This window comes from Elephas maximus, chromosome 2 (genome assembly GCF_024166365.1).
Source record: "Elephas maximus indicus isolate mEleMax1 chromosome 2, mEleMax1 primary haplotype, whole genome shotgun sequence".
Classification (NCBI taxonomy): Eukaryota; Metazoa; Chordata; class Mammalia; order Proboscidea; family Elephantidae; genus Elephas; species Elephas maximus.
The window spans coordinates 111,438,929-111,458,970 of NC_064820.1; the positions used below are offsets into that span (position 1 = coordinate 111,438,929).

The following is a 20,042-nucleotide window of genomic DNA, read 5'->3' on the forward strand; positions in this document are numbered from 1 at the left end:
CAAGTGCAGTTTGAATCCATTTTATGCTCTCTGAATTTTTTTTTCATGCCTGCTAGATTTTTTTTTAAACCCCCACAGGGTTTATACTTTGAAATCTCTTAAATTCTTTGCAGTTTTTGCTTTGAATTGAAAAGTGCATCTGATATAGCACAAAACCTCCTGAACATTTAAAATTAAGCAGAAAACTTTTATATTTAAGAAAAGTTATTAAAATAGAAAATGGTTAAAATTTGTTTAGCTTTGAGAGTAAAAGAACAACTATCTATTAAGCAGTATAAATATTTTATATATTTAAGATAATAAGGTATTTCTTATAATTGTTATCAATATAGTTAGATTTATAAGTCATTATGAAATTCTCAAATATTGAAATATTTGGCTCCCAAGTTATTGTTTAATAGTTTTAGAAAAATTAATAAGCAAATGCAAACAAACTGTATTTTTTTTTCTTTCTGATCATTTGGCTTTGTTGTATCTAACTTTGCATGCTCTGCTTTTTTTTTTTTTTTTTTTTTTTTGCCCCCTTTCTCACTTCCAGGAAGAGAGCCCCCTGAGTGTGTCTAGCCCAGAGGGTACTGGTACCTGGCTGCATTATACCAGTGGTGTGGGTACTGGGCGTCGAAGACGCAGATCAGGGGAACAAATCACTTCTTCCCCTGTCTCCCCCAAATCATTGGCTTTCACATCCAGTATTTTTGGCTCATGGCAACAGGTTTTTAAACTTTACTTCATTAAACATTTTTCCTCCCTGCATTCAGAGCAACAAACAGCTCTCTTTGAGGACATCTAATCCCTTGTATTTTACATCAGAGTAAATCCTTCTGTTTTGGAGTTTATTTGAAAATGCTGGTGATATCTGACAGTATTTGAGGCACAGAAACCACTTGCATTGCATGTGTTTAGCATTTTTACTGGGAGAGTTTTAAATCCAGAATTAAAAAAAAATCATACATTTTACATTCCTGGAACTTTAGCTTGGTTAATGAATTTTTTTAAATGAGAAAGAAAATTCTCTCTTTGGCTTAGTTGTCTGCCCAAACTTTCAGAAACAAAATTACTTAATTTTATATTAGGAAAATTTAATGATTTTTCTTTTCCTCCATAATTGAATAATTAGATTCCATTTGGAATTTGCTGAGAATGTTAACATTTTTAAAAATACCAAAATTTCAGTGTCCCAGTACTGACTAGCAGGATATGTCTAGTATTGGTCATTCTCTTCCTTGCTCTTCCATTATCTAGAATTATCTAATTTAAGGAATACGTAACAGTATGTCTTCCTTTGAGCTGTACAATATTTTAATACTTCTTTAAAATAAGAGGGGGCAAGTATGTATGTGCCCATCAACAATTTGAGTTAAAAAAGGAATATGACTTCAGAAGGACTTTCTGTGATGACATTTGGAAACTTAAAATACTGTGGTTTTTGTTACAATGGAAGGTCTGCTGTTACACCTGACTTTTCTGAGAATTTCAGCAATTTCCTTTTGGAAATATATTGTACTCTATTATAGGAAAAGGGATTACGGTATCCATTAAGGCTGTGAATATTTAAAGGTTACTCTGATAAAGCCCGTGCATGGATCAGTAATTGTATGGTGACCTCAACAGTCTCTGTCTGTCTTTTCTTTTATTTGTGGTTGTTTTTTCCCCCTTCAAATACAGGAGCTGTTTAAGAGTGAGCATTTGGCTTCTATTTAAGAGAGAGTGAAGTTATATCAATCTGTTATTAATTGTTTCTTTTCATCTGTCTTGTTTCATACATGATGTTTCATTCTGAATGCCTGCTTCGCACCACTTCATTGCAAGGACCTCATATGAAATGGACTCCCTTCAGAAGGGGATCTTGCATGATCTTTCATGTTTGGTGTATTTCTACTAATATTTATCATACAGCTTATTAACCTTTGTCTGTCTGGAACAGGCTGCATATGAAGTATGGGCTTTTGAATTAATTGTACTGTTGTTACTCCATTTATTTTGCTTTCATTGTGCAGGTTGTATCTGAAAATGCAAATTACCTGCGCACACCAAGAAATCTAGTGGAACAGAAGCAGAATCCTGTAGGTATGTGGTCCAATGAAAATTTTATTCCATATCCTACTTATACTCACTGTTGTGCACAAATGTAAAATTCTTTAGTGTTGAAAGCATGACCAAATGCTATGCTTTAGTTTTTACTTAATGTGTACTAATTCAGAAATCTTCAGTTGTACAACTCAAAATGCACAATAAAATTTCAATAAAATAAATAAAAAATAATGCCCACTGTATAAAGCACTCAAAAGATATAGTCCAGTTGTCAATGCTGGTTTTTAACCTTGTAATTTATAAATGAAAATTTCAGCATGTTTTAATTTAAGAAGGAAACCTTTTTCCAAGTTAATAAAGATGAAAAGATGCTATTGTATGCAAAAAATGATTTTTTACTTTCTAATTTAAAAAAAAAAAAACATTTTTTAAGTGGGAAGTGTTTCATACCCTATTTGCATATATTTGTTTTCCTTTTGAGCAGCTCTTAAGGAAAACTAAAGCAAACTAATGAACAATGGCAGTGTTACTCTTCATCGAGTTATAGAACATAATTGCTTCTTTGTTAACACTCAAAGCAGCATTGGAAAAGACCATTCTAAACTCATTTAGTTTTAAGCTCTTAGTTAATAAACAAACTGTGAATTAATGGCATGTGTTAGTTTTTGTAAATAGTTGTCTAAATAAATTTCATAAAAGCATAAATAGATCACTGCAAGTTTTATGCCATGTATATATTGCAGTCTCTACTAATTTTATAAACTGTTGATGCCTACATACTTGAGGACCTTTCTTTAATTAAGTATAAATTATGTTGGTAGTTTTTAATATTCTCACAGTATCTTTCCTGAAATTTATATATTCCCCCTTCTTTTATAGATGTAGCGTAATATATTTGGTAGAAATTTATTTAATCTTTACCCAGTTGTGAAAGTTTTGCTTGGGTGTAAAGACTTGCTACAAATTAAGCATCGCTTTATTACGGCTGTGTTTCATTTGCTAATAGTGTTTCAGTGGGGGTTTCCTTTTTCTTTTCTTCCCCCCTCCCAGGTGAGGTTTTATTAATTAAGATCTTAAGTCATTTGTTAAGTATTAGAGATTTAAAGTGATTTAAGCCTAAAGGGAATTGTTTTTACCTGACCTCGCAAATCAGGCTTTGATTTGCTTTAGTGAAATATTGATAATTCTTAATTCAAGGACATCAGAAAATATTCTTTATTTACAGACACATTTAAAAATATTGATTTAATGTGACTTAATTTGTGCTTGGGGTTTTTTCCTCCCCACCCCCCACATACAGTCTGCTCTTGCAAATTGATTGACAGAAACCCATCCCATCCTATATTAATTTTTATGGTGGTATTTTTAATACTTTTAGGATATTTTGTGGGCATATTACTTTTTCTCAAAGATATTTTGTCCACTGTTAAATTTCCCCATTTGTGCATTTGATAAATGGTGATAATCATTACATGATTAGGAGCATTGTACTAAAATTGACATCATTAGGACATTACAAGCATATTGTAAGCCTGTTGAAGGCACTGCCCAAAGGCTGCCTTGTGTGTGGTAAGAGCCATGTTAATTGCATGATGCATGAATTCCCAATGTGAATGGAAGAACACCCGTTGTTGTATGTATTTTCTCTAACTCCCATCAGGGTCTCACTGTGCGGGCCTGTTTAGCACCTCGGTGCTCGGGGGTTCTTCAAGCGCACCTAACCTACAGGATTATGCTCGTACTCATCGTAAAAAGCTGACCTCTTCTGGCTGCATAGATGGTATGTGCACACATGCACACACAGATTTGTACCTGTACCCATGCACAGACTCATGAGCATACATATTTCTCAGAGGCAAGCCTAAGGCCACTGAGTGGTTCAAGTGGAGTCCTAGCATCCTTTGCCTAAATGACTATCAGTGTTCTCTGTTATCTACAGCTTGGACCCATGTTTCGTCAACCATTTAATTGTAGTTAGACTTACAGTACTTGTACAATGTAAAATTTAGAACTGCATCATGTGTATTCTTTTAGATAGTTGATAAGCTATATTATGAAGAATAAATCTTTCTTTGATCTTTTAAACTTTTGTTCATTGTTAACTCTTATTTTACTTACTGATATTGATCTAAATAACATAAATTGAGTGGAATGTTTATAAGTGGAAGGAAATATATTGGGAATATTTTTTATAAAAATAAGCAGGAGATCATCTCACTATTGTTAATATAAAAAAAAATTTTATTTATTTATTTATATAACTTAAGTTTAATATTCAAGATGTCTTCTTAGGCTCATGGAAGCTTGTCCCTTTTGTTAATAGGAGTGTTTATTAGCCCTTTCGGGGTAGGCTTTATTTAAAACCTTGTTATCATGTATTCCAGAAATACACTTCAGTCAGTACCACATGGATTTCCCAGAATTGCCAGCTCATCCTGCTTTTCTTTCTTTTGTATATTTCATTAAACACTTTGCCTGTGTCATCAAGCCAGTTTCCTTCTTTTAACCAGTATTTGGCTTATTACTCTTTCTCATTGTGCCTTCTGCATGTCACCTAATTCTAACTTCCTCATATATTTGTTTTTTCCCTCTTTTTTTTACATGTCCCTCTTTTGGTAGCTGTTACGAATTTCAGGTACCTGTTTTTCTCTTTCTCAGACGCCACACGGGGTTCTGCTGTTAAAAGGTTTTCTATCTCATTTGCTCGACACCCAACCAATGGTACGTTTTGTTTTTATTTTAAAAGATACTCCCCTGCTTCACCCTTTTTTTTATTTTTCATTTATTTCAAAATGTGGGGTATACAGTATCATTTGTTTCTCGGTCCTTAATTTCAGTTGGCATACAATTCCAACTTATTCACCTAAATTATTGATACTGTCTAGCTCCCTTTTTCAGCTATAATTTACACAATAATTTTAAATTACTCATCAAACTTTTAAATTACGACAATGATGATGAGCCTTAATACCAAAATAACTCCTGAAAAGTCCTTCTGATTTCTCAAGTGATCAGTCTACACAAACTTTAAAAATGCAATTAGTATTCTTTAATTTGTTCTTAATTCTTAATCATTTTTTTTTCTAATTCCTTTTCTCATCACGTGGTTGTTTTTATTGAAATTTTTAATGAAAATACAGAGCTATCCATGACAAATAGCCAAATGAGATGTGTCTCTGAAAAGTTCTTGGCAACCAAGGGATGCAGATTGCGCTGTGTAACATCATTTATCCCTCGCTCTTTGTCTAAAGCAAAACCTGAATTGGTCTGGAGCAGTCTGAAAACTTCATCCAGCCTTCACTTTGTCATGGTATGGCAATGTGGTTTGCTGTTGTTGAGCAACCACTTCCTTTTGTTACCACTGCTTTAAAAAAATTTTTTTTAGAACTCCTAGAAACCCAATTCAGTTAAATTAAATTTTTAAGGCTGAACAAGAAAGTGTTTCAAAGCCATTATTTATAAACTGAATTGTTGCACTACCATAGCTGCTTATAGAGAGATTGAGCTTGTGGGCCAAGAGGGAGTTTTTATCAATCACTTTTAAATAATCCAGGATCAAAGAAAAGGTGTCTGTCTTTTGTTTGGAATGGAGGTATTTTATTCCTGGAACTTTTTCTTTTTTTTTAACTGGAAGTAAGTCTTTCAAAAACTTAAGGCAGGTCTTTTCAAAAACTTCTGTGAAGCTAAAGGATTAAACCCAAGTTTATGGTCATTATCCCCCTTATGGATCCATCCTTTAACGATGCATCTAAGTAACAGTGCACTAATACTTACTGAAGGTGAAGTAAGAAGATCTCATCCTCAACAAGAGAAAATCTAGCCTTAGAGCTTAATGTGCTTTTCCTTTATTGTAGCTATTTAAATGCTACTTTTTTGAAGAAAAGGTTTCTTACTTGATACAGCTGCAGCTTCTAAAAGAAAACAGATGTATAAGAACCTCTTAGAAGAAAAACAGAAGTCATGAGAAAAACAGAAGCCACAAAATTATAAGAAACATTGCAATCTTAAGACTGTATTGTTTATACAGAATGCTTATGTGTTTATAGCCAGTATTGCAGGTTTTATCTAGGAGAAATCTGTTTTTAACAGAAATTTTTAAAAAGAGATACTTCAGTTAAATATAATTTTATGTTACTAGGATTTAGACTTTTCAAAAAAAATTGGATTTTCTACTCCTCATGCAACTTTAATGCATGTAAAATGCATTCCTTTCAACTCTAGAAATATTTCGTTTGGGTTTTCCAGATTTCAAACTGTTTCTTTGTTCTTTTTTTTTTTTTTTTGATGCTGTGTTGTCTTATCTGTCCTATGAATTGTCATTTGACTCTTTCTTTCACTTTTTATTTCCTCTAACTTTCTTGTTACTTCCATCTTTAATATATATCATGGACTTACCCCTCCCTTCATCTTTAGTTCAAGAACATGGTGAGACAAGTATCTTCTGACAGTGCTTTACCTTATTTTCTGGGCCTCTGTGCAGAACACCTACACCTCTATAGGTGCTGGTCCGTTTCCTCTGGAATTTCTAGGCTCCAGTGGTATGTTTTTATAGCTTCTAAACATGACAGCAGGTTGGCTTTTTAAATTGTCGCGCTAACCCTTTCATTGTGCATTAAAAACTAAGTTTACTAAAGATAAATGGAAAAATATAGCGCAGAAGAACTTGATTGTTTTGTCATTTGCCTATTATAAAATCTAACCGGCAAATACAAGAAAAACAGTCGTTACAAAAGAAATAAATATTCTGGGGAAAGAGAAAAAATGCATTGTTAAGTTTAGTTTAATGCAAAGAAAGGGTTTGCGCTTATTTGCATGAATCTCATATTTTTAAAAAATGTTATAGTGTGCCAAGCCTAATTTCTTTAGTGCTTAACTTAGGTGCTTTAGCTGCTGTTATGGTATTATACTTTTGTTTTTATTTTATTTTTTTAAGTATTTGTAATGTTCCTGTCATGCCTTGTTTGCACCTGAAAATCAAACATCAGCTTTATAAGTCCTTTGGCAACTTTCATAGGAAAACTAGATTAAAGAGTTTCCCTATTTCAGCTGAAAACTAGGAAGTTCTTGGGTCAGTGTTTCCTCCCAAAATTAAATAACTCAAGTATCAGTCAACTTTAGAAGGAACACATATCTTTTGAAACAGAGTTTTGCTGTCTGTGTTAATTTTTATTTTTTAATTAGTGATACTGGACTTCATATAAAACCTTAAGTATTCCTTTGGAGGACAATTATTTTGAATTTTTGAAAGAGCAGATGCAGAAGAACTTGTTATTTTTAACAGTATATGAAAGCAATTTTAAAAGCCATTCAGTTGAATTAACTTTAAATAAGCTGGTAATTTTTTTTTTTTAAGGCAAATAACCCACATTCTATTTGTTTTAAATAAGTAATCTATGTTTTTAGGTGCTTTTGTTTCATTGATGATATTAATACATATCTGCATGGGTGTTGATGAAATTTTTGTATTTCTGTGTCATTGTTGGATATGAATGTATTTGTAATGCTTTTTACTTGGCTTAACTTTACTTGGCCAATGATTTCCAATAATAGAATTATTGTGTTAATTCAATAAAGGTAGGTGAAATATGTTTTGGAATTTTAATTCCAGCATCAGTGAGTGAATGTTGTTTTGGGATCACATCAGTGAGTATTTTTAGCCTTGGCATGCCTAGAAATATATTTAAAATCACCCTTCACAAGTAATTACATAATTGCTTTTCAAAAAGAAGTTACCATTAGCATTCTGACGTAAGGGACACATTATGGCATCAGCTTATGTCACCTACTGAATAGACCTAACTTAAAAAAATAAAAACTTTAAAATTGTATTTTTTCTGTTTTCTTTCCTCAGGTTTTTCCTTCAAGTATTATTCTAAGCTTTTTACCAAAATAGAGAATAAAATTGTGTGCATGCTGTACTGTGTGATTACATTCAAAATGAAATCTTTGTCCCATCTTGTTCCAAGTCCATATTGCATAGCATCTGGTGTCATGACTTCAGATATCTCGTGTGTTTGCATGTTATTGAAAAGACCTAAACTGTCCAAGTTTGAGCAACGGTCTTCCTTTTTAAGTAATGACTTTTTAAAAAATATCCAACTTCTTTTGTTATTTTTGTTTTTGTTTTTTTTCCAGGCTTTGAATTATATTCCATGGTGCCATCTATTTGTCCTCTAGAAACTCTTCACAATGCCCTGTCTTTAAAGCAGGTGGATGAATTTCTTGCTTCCATTGCTTCTCCATCAAGTGAAGTTCCACGGAAGACCCCTGAAATTTGTAGGAAAAGTTACCTTCATTATTATTATTTAATTGTTGGACAGTAGATATTATCTGAATATAACAAGAATTATAAAATTTTAAACACAAGTAGTGGTAATGAATAGAATTTTAGGAGCGAAAGGGGTGTAAAGGGACATTGTTAGGAATTCTTTGGTGTAATGTGCAATGTACCACTTCTCTTGACTGCCCTCAAAAATCATTTTTTTTTTTCCCCAAAAAAGAAAAAAATCTTGAACTGAACAACAAAAGTTAACAACATAACATACAGTCATGGCCTTTTTTAAAACTATATTTGCTGGAACTCTCACATTGCTTGTATATCATTTTCCAATAACACTTTAAAAGCCACAAAATGTCACCCCACATGAACTCACACACATGCCCATCCCCTCACTACTTTTGGTGAGTAGTCATACGGGTTTAGAAGGAACTCTTGCCTGAAGAGAGCACATTAGTATGTCATCTTTTCAAATTGTGTTCCTTGGAAAATGAGCTCAAGAAGTTAGTTCATGTTGTGAAGAAAGATTCATGGCTAAATAAGTTTTGGAAACCATATATTATATCTCACCTCCCTTTGGGAAGTTATAGTAATATTAACATATAAAAGACTGAAGTTCTTCTGTAAAGAAACCTGTATAACCTAGATTTTCCAGAACTAATTTTTTTTTACAAACACCTTTTCTATAATATATTTAAACAGGTGGCATTATTCTAAGGAACACCATTTTGGTAAATGCCCGCGACTTCATTTTTAGTTGTGAGAAGTCAGCTGCCAATAGTCATTTTCAGTTCTAGAAGATCTGTCATCACATTGGGATTTCTAGTTTGGGAAGAAGCCTTAAATTTGGGAGAGAGTGCTCTCCTGAGACTTAAGAATCTCTCTAGTTGCAGCCATATGTTAGAAAAGCTACCAACTTTCTTTGAATACCACTCTTGATTTTGTAAGGTGCTATAAATAGGTTTCTACCAAGAACAAAATGAGATATTGGAATTATTGGAATGAAAGGCACTTTTGTGCCTTCTTGGGTATTCTCTTCCCTTGCTTGGGCCACAGTATTGTTTAACTCTTGTCATTGTTGTTCAGTGCTGTCAAGTTGGTTCTGAGTCATAGCGACTGTATGTATAACAGTGAAACACTGCCTAGTCCTGTGCCGTCCTCACAATTGTGGCTATGCTTGGCCCATTGTTGCAGCCACTGTGTCAATCCATCTCATTTGCTGATCCTGTATTTTACCAAGCATGATGCCCTTCTCCAGGGACTGGTCTCTCCTGATTACGTGTCCAAAGTACATGAGACAAAGCCTTGCCATCTTAGCATCTTAGAAACATTCCGGCTCTACTTGAAATCCATGACAACTTCAGTCTTTTTTCCATTTATCATGATGTTGCTTATTGGTCCAGTTGTGAGGATTTTTCTTTTCTTTATGTTGAGATGTAATCCATACTGAAGGCTGTCTAACTCTAGAAATCTCTGTTCACATTATATTTGGTACAAATGATACCCCCTGAATATTTGCAGTATAGTGGCCTTTCCGTTTCTGGTATTAGAAGTCAGCTTTCAGTCATTAATGGCAATGATTAGTGGAGAGGTATCTTGCTGTGAATGTTCTCAAATACTTCACCTTGGGAATGACTGGGAAGTATGATTTCAAAATTTGCACATGAATGTGTCTGATTTGCCCCTGTTTGTAATTCTGGTTTACCCATCTCTTTGTAATTGATAATACTCCAAATAAAATAACTTCTCTAAGCTGTAAAGTCAAAGTCAGTAAGTCGAAGGGTGTACACCTCCTTTTATGTTCTCTGTAAACTGATAAAATAGATGGTACTCCTTAGAAAGTAGTAGAAGACCTGAATAAATTCTGGTTTACCCTTCTTTATAACTGCTGCTTCAGAGCTTCTTTGGGGCAGAGATTTCAAATCTTAAAATAGATTAAAGGAAGAGTCTAGCTATTAAGTGAGAACTTGGGTGGTGGTGGTAGGTGCCGTCGAGTGGGTTCTGATTCATAGTGACCCTACAGGACAGAGTAGAGCTGCCCCATAGGGTTTCCAAGAACTTGGGTAGATATCAATATTATTTAAAAGATTTGTGGTATATGCCTTGAAAGTATAGCAACATTAATGACATCTATTTGTTTTGAAAAGAGAATTATATTGGAATATTTTTTTAAAAACAATTACAAACCATACAAAAAATAGTAATTTTAAGGCTTATTCTGTGAGGCCATTGTTTATGACAGCTTAATTCCTGTGGTTAGTGAGTTCATTTCATCAGACTGTATTAATGAGGCCAAGGATATTAGATTCCCTTTCCAGTTGTTCTAATTAGCTTTTCTGTATATCATAGATACAAATTGTACTCAATCCCTCTAGCTTTCTTAAAATTTCATGCCATTAGTTTTTAAGGGAATTAGATGAGAAAGTAAATGTAGTTAATACAGTTTCTAGAATTAGCTAAACTTTAGAGATAAACTAGTTCATTGGTCTTCAAACTATGTTCCTGAAAGCCTTCAGAAGTTCTACAAGGAAGAGAAAGACACTGAATAGTTAGGGCATGTGTCTTCTGTGAATGACCGTTTCAGCCAGAATATCTCTCCTTTGATCCGTTTTATTGAAGATTTCATTTGAGAAAAGGTTACTGTTTAAAGAGAAAAACCTAGAAAGATACAGTTGAGGAAATCAACTAGTTAGTGGCCACCTGTGACTAAAACCGAGGACTTCTGAAGCCTGTGGTTTTTTCATTCTTTTAAATATTAAAATAGGGTGCCAATTATGATTGAAGTGGCAGACCTGTTCTCTGCTGGAGGACTTCATACATAAGAATTATCCCAATTTTTCTTTTTCGCACCTCTTCAGTCTCTCTACCTTGTTTAGAAGAAAAAATCATTTAAAATTCTCTTTCATGAAGATAAATCACAGCTGAGTAATATAGGAAGACAATCTGATTTGTTGAATTACTTGTAATCTAGTTAGTTTATTCTTAAATATGATAGTTTGGAAGACTGTTGTATTTGTAGATGAACCATCCATAAATCTCTGCTTAATACTTTTGAGAAAAAAAACAATTTGGGGCTCTTTGTCTTAAAGATTACTAACTCTGCTACCAGGCAATAAAACTCATCGGCTGTCTGCCATACCTTAAGGATCTGAGTTTCTAACAGGGCAGGGTAAAATTAAGTCTGTTGCTCTATTCTTGTTGGCAGTTTTTGGTATATACTGTTAAAGTGTTTGTTGTTTAAAATATAGATAGAACATCTATTTGGCTGAGGAAATAAGAGAACTGACTTTTTATAGGAAAGATGGTTTTGCTGAATTTACTCTGCAAACCTTTTCTTCTCTACTGTTACTATGCATATTTTTAGGGTCCCTAAATATGTCATAATATGTCATAAGAAATTTTCTAAAATATATATGTCATAAGAAATTTTCTAAAATATATAGAATTAGAAGAAAATGATTGAATTACCATGTTCGTTTATTTTCTTTCAGCCTCGACAGCTTCACGTTCCAGTCCAGTAGTAAGAAGAAAAATATCTCTAAATACATACACACCTGCAAAGATCCTCCCAACACCATCAGCTACCTTAAAGAATACTAAAACAAGCAGCAAACCAGGTTAGGGGAGTGTGGGGGCTTGTGGATTCTACAGCAATTAAAGGAATAATAATAGCTTGGTGTTAAAATGCAAAATCTGCTTTTAAATCAGTGTTTTTATATCCAAAGCATGTTTCTAACTATAGCCTTTTATTTTAGTGGGTGGAGACCGGGTGACACAGTGATTAAGCACTTGGCTGCTAACCCACCAACCACTGCATGGGAGAAAGTTGTGGCAGTCTATTTTCATAAAAATTTACAGCTTTGGAAACACTATGGGGCAGTTCTACTCGGTCCTACCGGGTTGCTTTGAGTCGGAATCGACTTGAAGGAACAGGTTTAGTTTTTATTTGTTTGTTTGTTTTAGCAGGTGGGAGTACGGGAAGGGTAAAAGGATTAAAAATTTATTTTTGTAGCCTATTGATATATACGTTTGTGCATATATGTGTGTTTTCTGTATTAATTGCTTACCGTTAATAAAACATATTTCATTCTCATACTTTTCCTCAAACTAATTCGCAAAGTGTTCTCTTTTGCTTTTCTGTTGAGGCTGAGGAGTCATTTTAATCATTTATATGAAAATATTTTGTCTCTGTGCTTACAGTTTTTTAATCTTTTCACACTTAGTCTGTTGATATGACTACCAAATTCAACTGTCTTTTATTGGCATTTTCCTATTTTGACTTCTTAGTACATTTGATTGTGTTGTTGATCCTTCCTGAAATGCTTTCTGACCCTGGCTTGTGGGCTGTTACTCTGTCTTGTCTTCTTTCCATTTCTCTGATTCTTCTATTTGTTTGATGATCCTCCTTCCTCCTCCTTTCCTACCCCAGACAGGGACATTGTTCTCTGTTCTTTTTTTCTTTCTGTATACCTTTTTTCCTTAGAAGATTTTATATTACTCCAAGGCTTTGACCAACTTCATTGGCAGTGTGTTATTTCTTTTCCTCCTTTTAGTGCTCTCACATGTTCTTTTGGTTTAGAGTTTGTGCTTAGGAGTCAGAGAGACCTAAACTAAAATCTCACCTTTGCCTACTTATTAGCTATATGACCTTGGGCAAGTTACTTAAACTCTCAGAACCTCACTTTCATAATCATACAATCAGGGCGATAGCGCTTCCTTTGTAGGGTTGTTAGCGATGAACGCAATAACATATAACTTGGCACACACAGTAAACACTCACTAAATGTTCTCTTCACTTTTTCCCAAATAAATTACTTTAACACTCCTGCCACTTTTTTTCTCTTATAATGTTCCCCTTCTCACCTTCTGTTCTTCCGTACTCCATGTTGTTGTTGTTGTTAGTTGCTGTCAAGTCAGTTCCGACTTACAGGGACCCTGTTGTTGTTATGTTTGAGCCTATTGTTGCAGCCACTGTGCCAATGTGTCTCTGTGAAGAAAAAAAAAAAAATGAAGGTCCTCCTCTTTTTCTTCATCCATGATGGTTCATTTATATGATTGTCAAAACAAAAATTCCTGTGACACTCTGTACTACTAATTTGATCTATTATACCTGATTATAGCTCTGTCAGATTACTAAGCCTTGTAAGTCAGGGATAATATGTTAAATAGATCTGAACCTTGTACTTCCTAAATAATCAGTGTATGAAACTACAGACAACTGAATAAGCACCTTAAATAAATGTAAGTTGTGGTGTATTTTACGTACAACTCAAAGCTAACATTTGTATAGTTCTTCATACTACACATTTCCCTGTTAATTCTCATAGTTCTCACCATTGCCTTCATTTGTTAATACCATTCTATGCCAATTACAGATGAAGAAAGTAGCAGAAAGGCTAGTAATCAGTCAACCCAGGATTTTAATGCTTTTTGAATCAGAGTATATTATTGTTCTCTACATTTTAGACATGTAATAAATCCATTATTTCATGTACCTTTTTAATAATAAAGTTGAAATAGTATTTGACTTTCAAACCTTAAACCAACCTTGCATTCCTGGGATAAACCCTACTTGGTCATGATGTACCATCTTTTTTTTTCTTTTTCTTTAATGTTGAACTCAGTTTGATTTTAAGAAAATTTACAACCACATCCATGATGAGTATTTTTCTGAGTTCTCTCTTTTTTTGTGTAGTATCTTTTTTAAGTTTGATACCAGGGTAATGCTGGCCTCAAAAAATGATTTGGAAAATATTCTGTCTTCTTTTTTCTGAATGATTGTAAGATTGTTTTTAGTTCTCCCTTAAATGCTTCATAGAATTAACTAGTGAAGCCATCTAGGCCTGGAGTTTTCTTAATGGGAAGATTCTTGTTAATGAATTAATCTACTTTTTAAGTAAATATAGGGCTAATCAGATTTTCTGCTTCATTCTTGTGTCAGCTTTGGTAAATTTAATTTTTCAAGTAATTTGCTTACGTTAAATTGTCAACTCATGATATTGGTAATTTGTGTTCTCTTTTTTCTTGACCATTCTCACTAAAAATTTATCCATTTTTGTTGGTCTTTCAAAGAACCAATTTTTGACTTTTGTTAATAAGTTTTTTCTGTTTTATATTTTATTGATTTCATTATTGTTTTCTTCCGTCTTCTTACTTGGGGTTTACTTTTACTTTCTTTTTCTACTTTCTTAAATCATTGACTGTTAGACATTTCTTCTTTTCATATAGCAACATTCTTAAGTATAAATTTCCCTCTAAGTGCTTCTTTAGCTGCATCTCAGAAAATTTATGTTATATTTTCAGTATCATTCAATTAAATTTTTTTTTTTTTCCTAATTTACCTTGTGTTATTTTCTTTGGTTCATGAAGTACTTGGAAACATAGTGGTTAATTTTCAGATATTTAGGATAGCTTACTGCCAGTTTCCTGTTTAATTCCATTATGATTACAAAACATATGCAGTATGATTTTAATCCTTTTAAATTTGAGATGTTTTATAGCTTAGCGTTTGGTCTATCTTGAATGTGCTGTGTGCAGTAGGAAATAATAGTTGTTCTATAGTTCATACCTGTAGTGTTTTGTCAGTATCCATTAGGTCAAAGTGGTTGACAAAGTTGATCAATCTGTGTCTTTACTGTTGTTTTTTTTTTTTTTTTTTCTTTTGTGGGAGGTAGGGGTTTGATTGTTCTATCAATTACTTAGAGAGCAGTTTCCATTTGTTATTGTTGTCATTAGCTGCTATAGAGTCGGCCCTGACTTATGGTGAACAAAATGCTGCCTGGTCCTACATCCTCATGATTGGTTGCAGATTGGGACTGTTGTGATCCACAGGGTTTTCACTGGTTGATTTTTGAAGCAGATCACGAGGCCTTTCTTCCTAGTCTGTCTTAGTCTAGAAGTTTCACTGAAACCTGTTCAGTATCATAGCAACACACAAGCCTCCATTGACAAACAGGCGGTAGCTGTGTAGGAGATGCATTGACTGAAAATGGACCCTGGTCTCCTGCATGAAGGCAAGAATTCTGCCATGAAATGCCAGTGCCACTAATTTCTTTTTACAGCTGTGGAATTGGCTTTTTCTCCCTTTAATTCAATTTTTGGTTTGTGTGTTTTGAAGTTTTTTATTAGGTGCATACATTCTTGATTGTTAGGTCTTCTTAAAAGATTGACCCATTTATCATCATGAAATTTCCCTCCTGATCTCTAGTAATGCTTTGTTTTAAATTTTATTTCATCTAATGTGAATATAGCTAATCCAGCTTTCTTATGCTTTTTTCGGTATGCACAGTATACTTTTTCCTTTCCATTTAATTTCAACCAATCTGTGTCTTTATATTTAAAGTGAATTTTCTTGTAGACAGCATATATTTAGGTTTTTGTTTTGTTTTAGCCTTATTTGTGTTACATTTGCAGTATTTAGTCTATTAACATTAAATGTAATTTTTTAATATGGTTGAGCTAGGTTTACTGTTGTATTATCTATTGTATTATATTTTCTATTCTCTCTGGTTATTATTCTGTCTTTTTTTTTCTTAACCTTTTATTAATTCAATCATTTTTAGAATTATGTTGTAATTTATCTTGGCTTTTTAGCTATATTTCTTTGTTTTGTTTTAGTGATTACTCTAAATGTACATTCCTAACTTTTCAGTATACTTTTTATCACTTTTATGTAAAATGTAGAAACTTTGCAGCCTTGTAGAGACTAAGATCTCTTAGGACTGCTTGGAAAGTTCTTAGGTGGCACAAACCATTTGCAGTCTACTACTAACCTAAACTTGGAGCTCTAGTGGTGCAGTGGTTAAGAAATCGACTACTAACCAAAAGGTCAGCAGTTCGAATCCACAGCTGCTCTTTGGAATCCCTATGGGGCAGTCCTACTCTATCTGTAGGGTCACTATGAGTTGGAATCAACTCAACAGCAGCGGGTTTGGGTGACTAACCTAAAGACTGACGGTTAGAACCCACCTAATGGTGCCCCAGAAGAAAGACCTGGTAATTTGCTCCCATAAAGATTACAGCCAAGAAAACTTTATGGAACAGTCCTGCTCTGATCTCCATGAGTCAGAATTGGCTCAGTGGCAATGGGTTTTAGACTACCTGGACCTTGCTCTATTCATACCAAAAATTTGATCAGAAGTTATATATATAATTAGGGACTGTCCCTTTCTGGGATTTCCTGCCTCACTTCCCAGCAACCGTAGTCACTACAATCCTTGGCTTCTGATTCTTCAAGCCAGTAATCCTGTTAAAACCAAATCTATTGCCATCGAGTTGCTTCTGACTCATAGCAACCCTATAGGACAGAGTAGAATGGCCCCACAGGATTTCCAAGGCTGTAAATCTTTACGGAAGCAGACTGCCACTTTTTTCTCTTGTGGGTTCAAACCACTGACCTTTCGGTTAGTGGCTGAGTGCTTAACCACCATGCCACGAGGGCTCCTCAAGCCAGTAATACTGGGTTTTATATTGGAACTTTAGCCATTTAACATGATACAAACTGGGCCTTTCCTCAGGCTAAAAGCTGTTAAAAAAAAATTTTTAAGAAGGTGAGGGGAGAGGGGGACTATTCTTCTCCGGTATCTGCCTGCTTTTGTTTACTCCTTGGTGTCTTCAGGTAGTTGTTTTCATATTTTGTCTAGAGTTTAGACTTGTTACCTATGAGAGTTTGATAGGAGCTTACCCATTCATACCAGAAATGTAACTCCACTTAGAGTAGCTTTTTGATAATTCAGTAGGCCTTAATGTTGGTGTGGATATGGAAGGATGAGCCCAAGTCAAGAATGGTTTTGAGTTTTCCAACTTCTTAGCTTTTTAGATAGTGATGAAATAGAAGATACAGGAGGAAGTAGATGTTTGCAGAGAAAATGATGAGTTCAGTTTTAAACATGTTATGGTTATGTTTCCTGTCCGGTATCTGTATAGCAGTTTCCAGTAGACAGTTTGAGCTAAGGAAAAAGGCCTGGGCCAGAAGTGTAAATTTGAAGGTCATCATACAATAAGAGGTAGTTTAAAAACATGGGAATGAATTGGTTTCCCAGGAAGACTATAGAATGAAAAGAGAAATTTGTGTTGTGCACACAGCCCATTGACATTACTTTTCTGTATTGGTGTTGAATTCTAAAAAGTAAAGGTTAAATATGTTAAATGCCTGTCATGTTTCATATATATCACAATGTAGCAGGTATTATTTTGTCACCCAGCAATATTATTCGAACATAGATTGCTTGTGAAAATCTAAGCAGTGGTTTTTCTTTTCTTTTTTTTGTGTAGCTACCAGTGGACCTTCTAGTGCAGTTGCTACTAGTACCTCATCTCGGAAAAAAAGTATATCTAGCAAAACAGAAGTGCATGAACACAAAAAAAACACTGGGAAGAAAAAATAAAATCTTCTTAGTAGAAGCTAGAACTTCTTATACCAATGAAAATCACATGTTAAATAGAAAAAGATAAGTAATAAGCCTTGACTGAAAACTGTTAAAGCAAGTAATTTTTGTTCTCTTTACACATGTCTGTATTCATTGTAAAAATGTTTTTAAATCTAGAGGATTCATTGTATATATTCAGGTAAGGAACTTATGTCTAGAAACGTTTAAAACAATGTTTATTAGCATTTTGTGTAGCAAAACTTTGGTGATAAAGCGCTACTGTTCTTAATATCATGTTTACCATGGACCTGTGATAAGGAAAAGAAACAAATGCCTGCTGGCCTGTACCAGTGTCACACCAGTGATATTACTTACTAACGGGTCTGATGTGGTGGCCTTTGCAGACAGCTCTGTTTTCTCTGGATTGCATCTTGGCTGTAAAAACCTTTGACTTAAATTGAAATTTGCCAGAATTTCGTATTAGGGATTTTTTTTATTTTAAGTACATTTCCAAAGAGATTTCATTGACCGTTTAGATTAGAAGCTTTTTCCCAATTGTTAAAGTAACATATATGCTGCAATATTTAATAACTGGAGTACTGATGTATGGGATTTTTTTTCAATCTATGCTTGAATTTTTTTATTGTGTATTATTTAAAATATTACATTTACATTTGGGATAATTACACCTTTATGCACATCAATTTATATATTAATTCGTAGAAAGTATTTTCTTTATATATTTCCTTACCATAAGAGGTGCTTTCATTCATCAGGAAAAGTTTGCTTCACATATTGGCAAGAGTAGCACCTTTTGAGCTTTTTTTTTTTTTAAGAGATGTTGTTGACAAAATTTATAAATGTTACACTTTAGAGTCCTTTATAGCTCTAAGGAACTGAGTTCAAAAATGGAAATCATCAATGTTAGAAGAATATCTGAATTCTGTAAAGTTAGTGGGTATTGTGTATATCATCTGTTTTTTACACATTTCTGTTCTTATGTCTAATGTATCAGTCTCACTGAGAATCTGACGCTTTAAGATTGAGCATTTGAAACGAATGTTCTTTACAACTGATTAGATTTTTGAAGGGATATTGAGATCAGTATGTTGTGATTTCATCTATAATGTGAAAAAAAATTTATTATCCTTGGTGCTTTTTTCCTCTGATGCACAAATAATTATGAACTACTTGAGATGACTTAAATTATAAACCAAACAGTTCAACCTGATAAGAATTCCATGCATTAGAATGTTAAATTGCTAAGGTTTTAGCTTCAAGCTTATATTTAGAAAAAGAAATGTTTTGAATTCTTAGTATGAATACAATTGTAATTCTTCAGAAGAGACTCCACTAACCTTAAATCGTCACATCTGAACTGACTTTTAGAAAATAATCACATTACGTGTTATTTTATGTACCAGATTTAAGTCACAAGTATACATAATTATATATGTTCTTATATTTCATCATACTTCAAATGAATGTAAATGTATTATATGGAGACATGTCTTGTAAAAAATTGAATGTACCAAAGTTTTCTGTATGTAAAAATGTGGTAAATGTGTTTATCGTGGGGATGAGGAAACTACTTTTATTTTTTAAGTGGAGCTGAATTAAAATATCAGTTTGTTTCTGTATCAGAGTGACTTAAATCATGAATTATTATTTCTGTTCTTTGATTACCTCTTTCCTTTCAGCTCTTTAGTAGAAAGAATGAGGAAAATAATTTTAATATTAAACAATACTTACCTTAGGCATTAAATCACATTTATTATTGGCCATACACATAGCATCATATTACTTTGCACAGCAATTAGCTACAGGCTACTAGAAAGTTTAATATACTCACTTTTTCCATTGTTACCAAGACTATGACCTCACAACACTCACTAAGCTCCATAGCATTGTGTTGAAGACTAAAAAGTCTTATTTGCAAGAATCTTAGAATTATTTTCAAAAACAAAGTCTTCACCAGTACTACTCAAACTATTTCAGTGCATAGAGAAGGAAGAAATACTCCTAAATTCATTCTATAAAGCTACCATAACCTGAAACCAAAGCCAGGCAAAGACATCATGATAAAAATTACAGACCAATATCTCTCATGCATATAGATGCAAAAATGCTCAACAAAATTCTAGCCAACAGAGTTCAGCATCATATCAAAAAAATAATGTACCACAACCAAGTGAGATTCATGCCAGGTATTTAAGAATGGTTCAACATTATAAAATCAATCACTGTAATGATTATAAATAGAACAAAAGAAAAGAGTCACATGATCATCTCAGTACAGAAAAGGCATTTGATAAGGCCCAACACCCATTCTGGATAAAAACTCTCAATAAAATAAAAATAGAAGG

General features: G+C 33.5%; 1 protein-coding gene across 15 annotated transcripts in view; it reads left to right on the plus strand.

The window, feature by feature from the left end:
• Positions 1–19,308, plus strand: part of PPIP5K2 (diphosphoinositol pentakisphosphate kinase 2) — a 78,793-nt gene extending 59,485 nt beyond the window's left edge. For 3 of the 15 annotated variants that reach the window (XM_049871617.1, XM_049871597.1, XM_049871607.1), the window contains exons 26-32: positions 543–712; positions 1,998–2,067; positions 3,692–3,811; positions 4,690–4,752; positions 8,167–8,307; positions 11,800–11,925; positions 17,582–19,308. In XM_049871617.1, coding sequence (XP_049727574.1) covers positions 543–712; positions 1,998–2,067; positions 3,692–3,811; positions 4,690–4,752; positions 8,167–8,307; positions 11,800–11,925; positions 17,582–17,694 — 803 coding nt within the window. In that variant the 3' untranslated portion in view covers positions 17,695–19,308. Of the gene's footprint in view, positions 1–538; positions 713–1,997; positions 2,068–3,691; positions 3,812–4,689; positions 4,753–8,166; positions 8,308–11,799; positions 11,926–17,581 lie in introns of all 15 variants that reach the window. The other 12 variants (XM_049871636.1, XM_049871629.1, XM_049871718.1 and 9 more) reach the window with 10 other exon arrangements.
• The last annotated feature ends 734 nt before the right edge of the window (positions 19,309–20,042 follow it).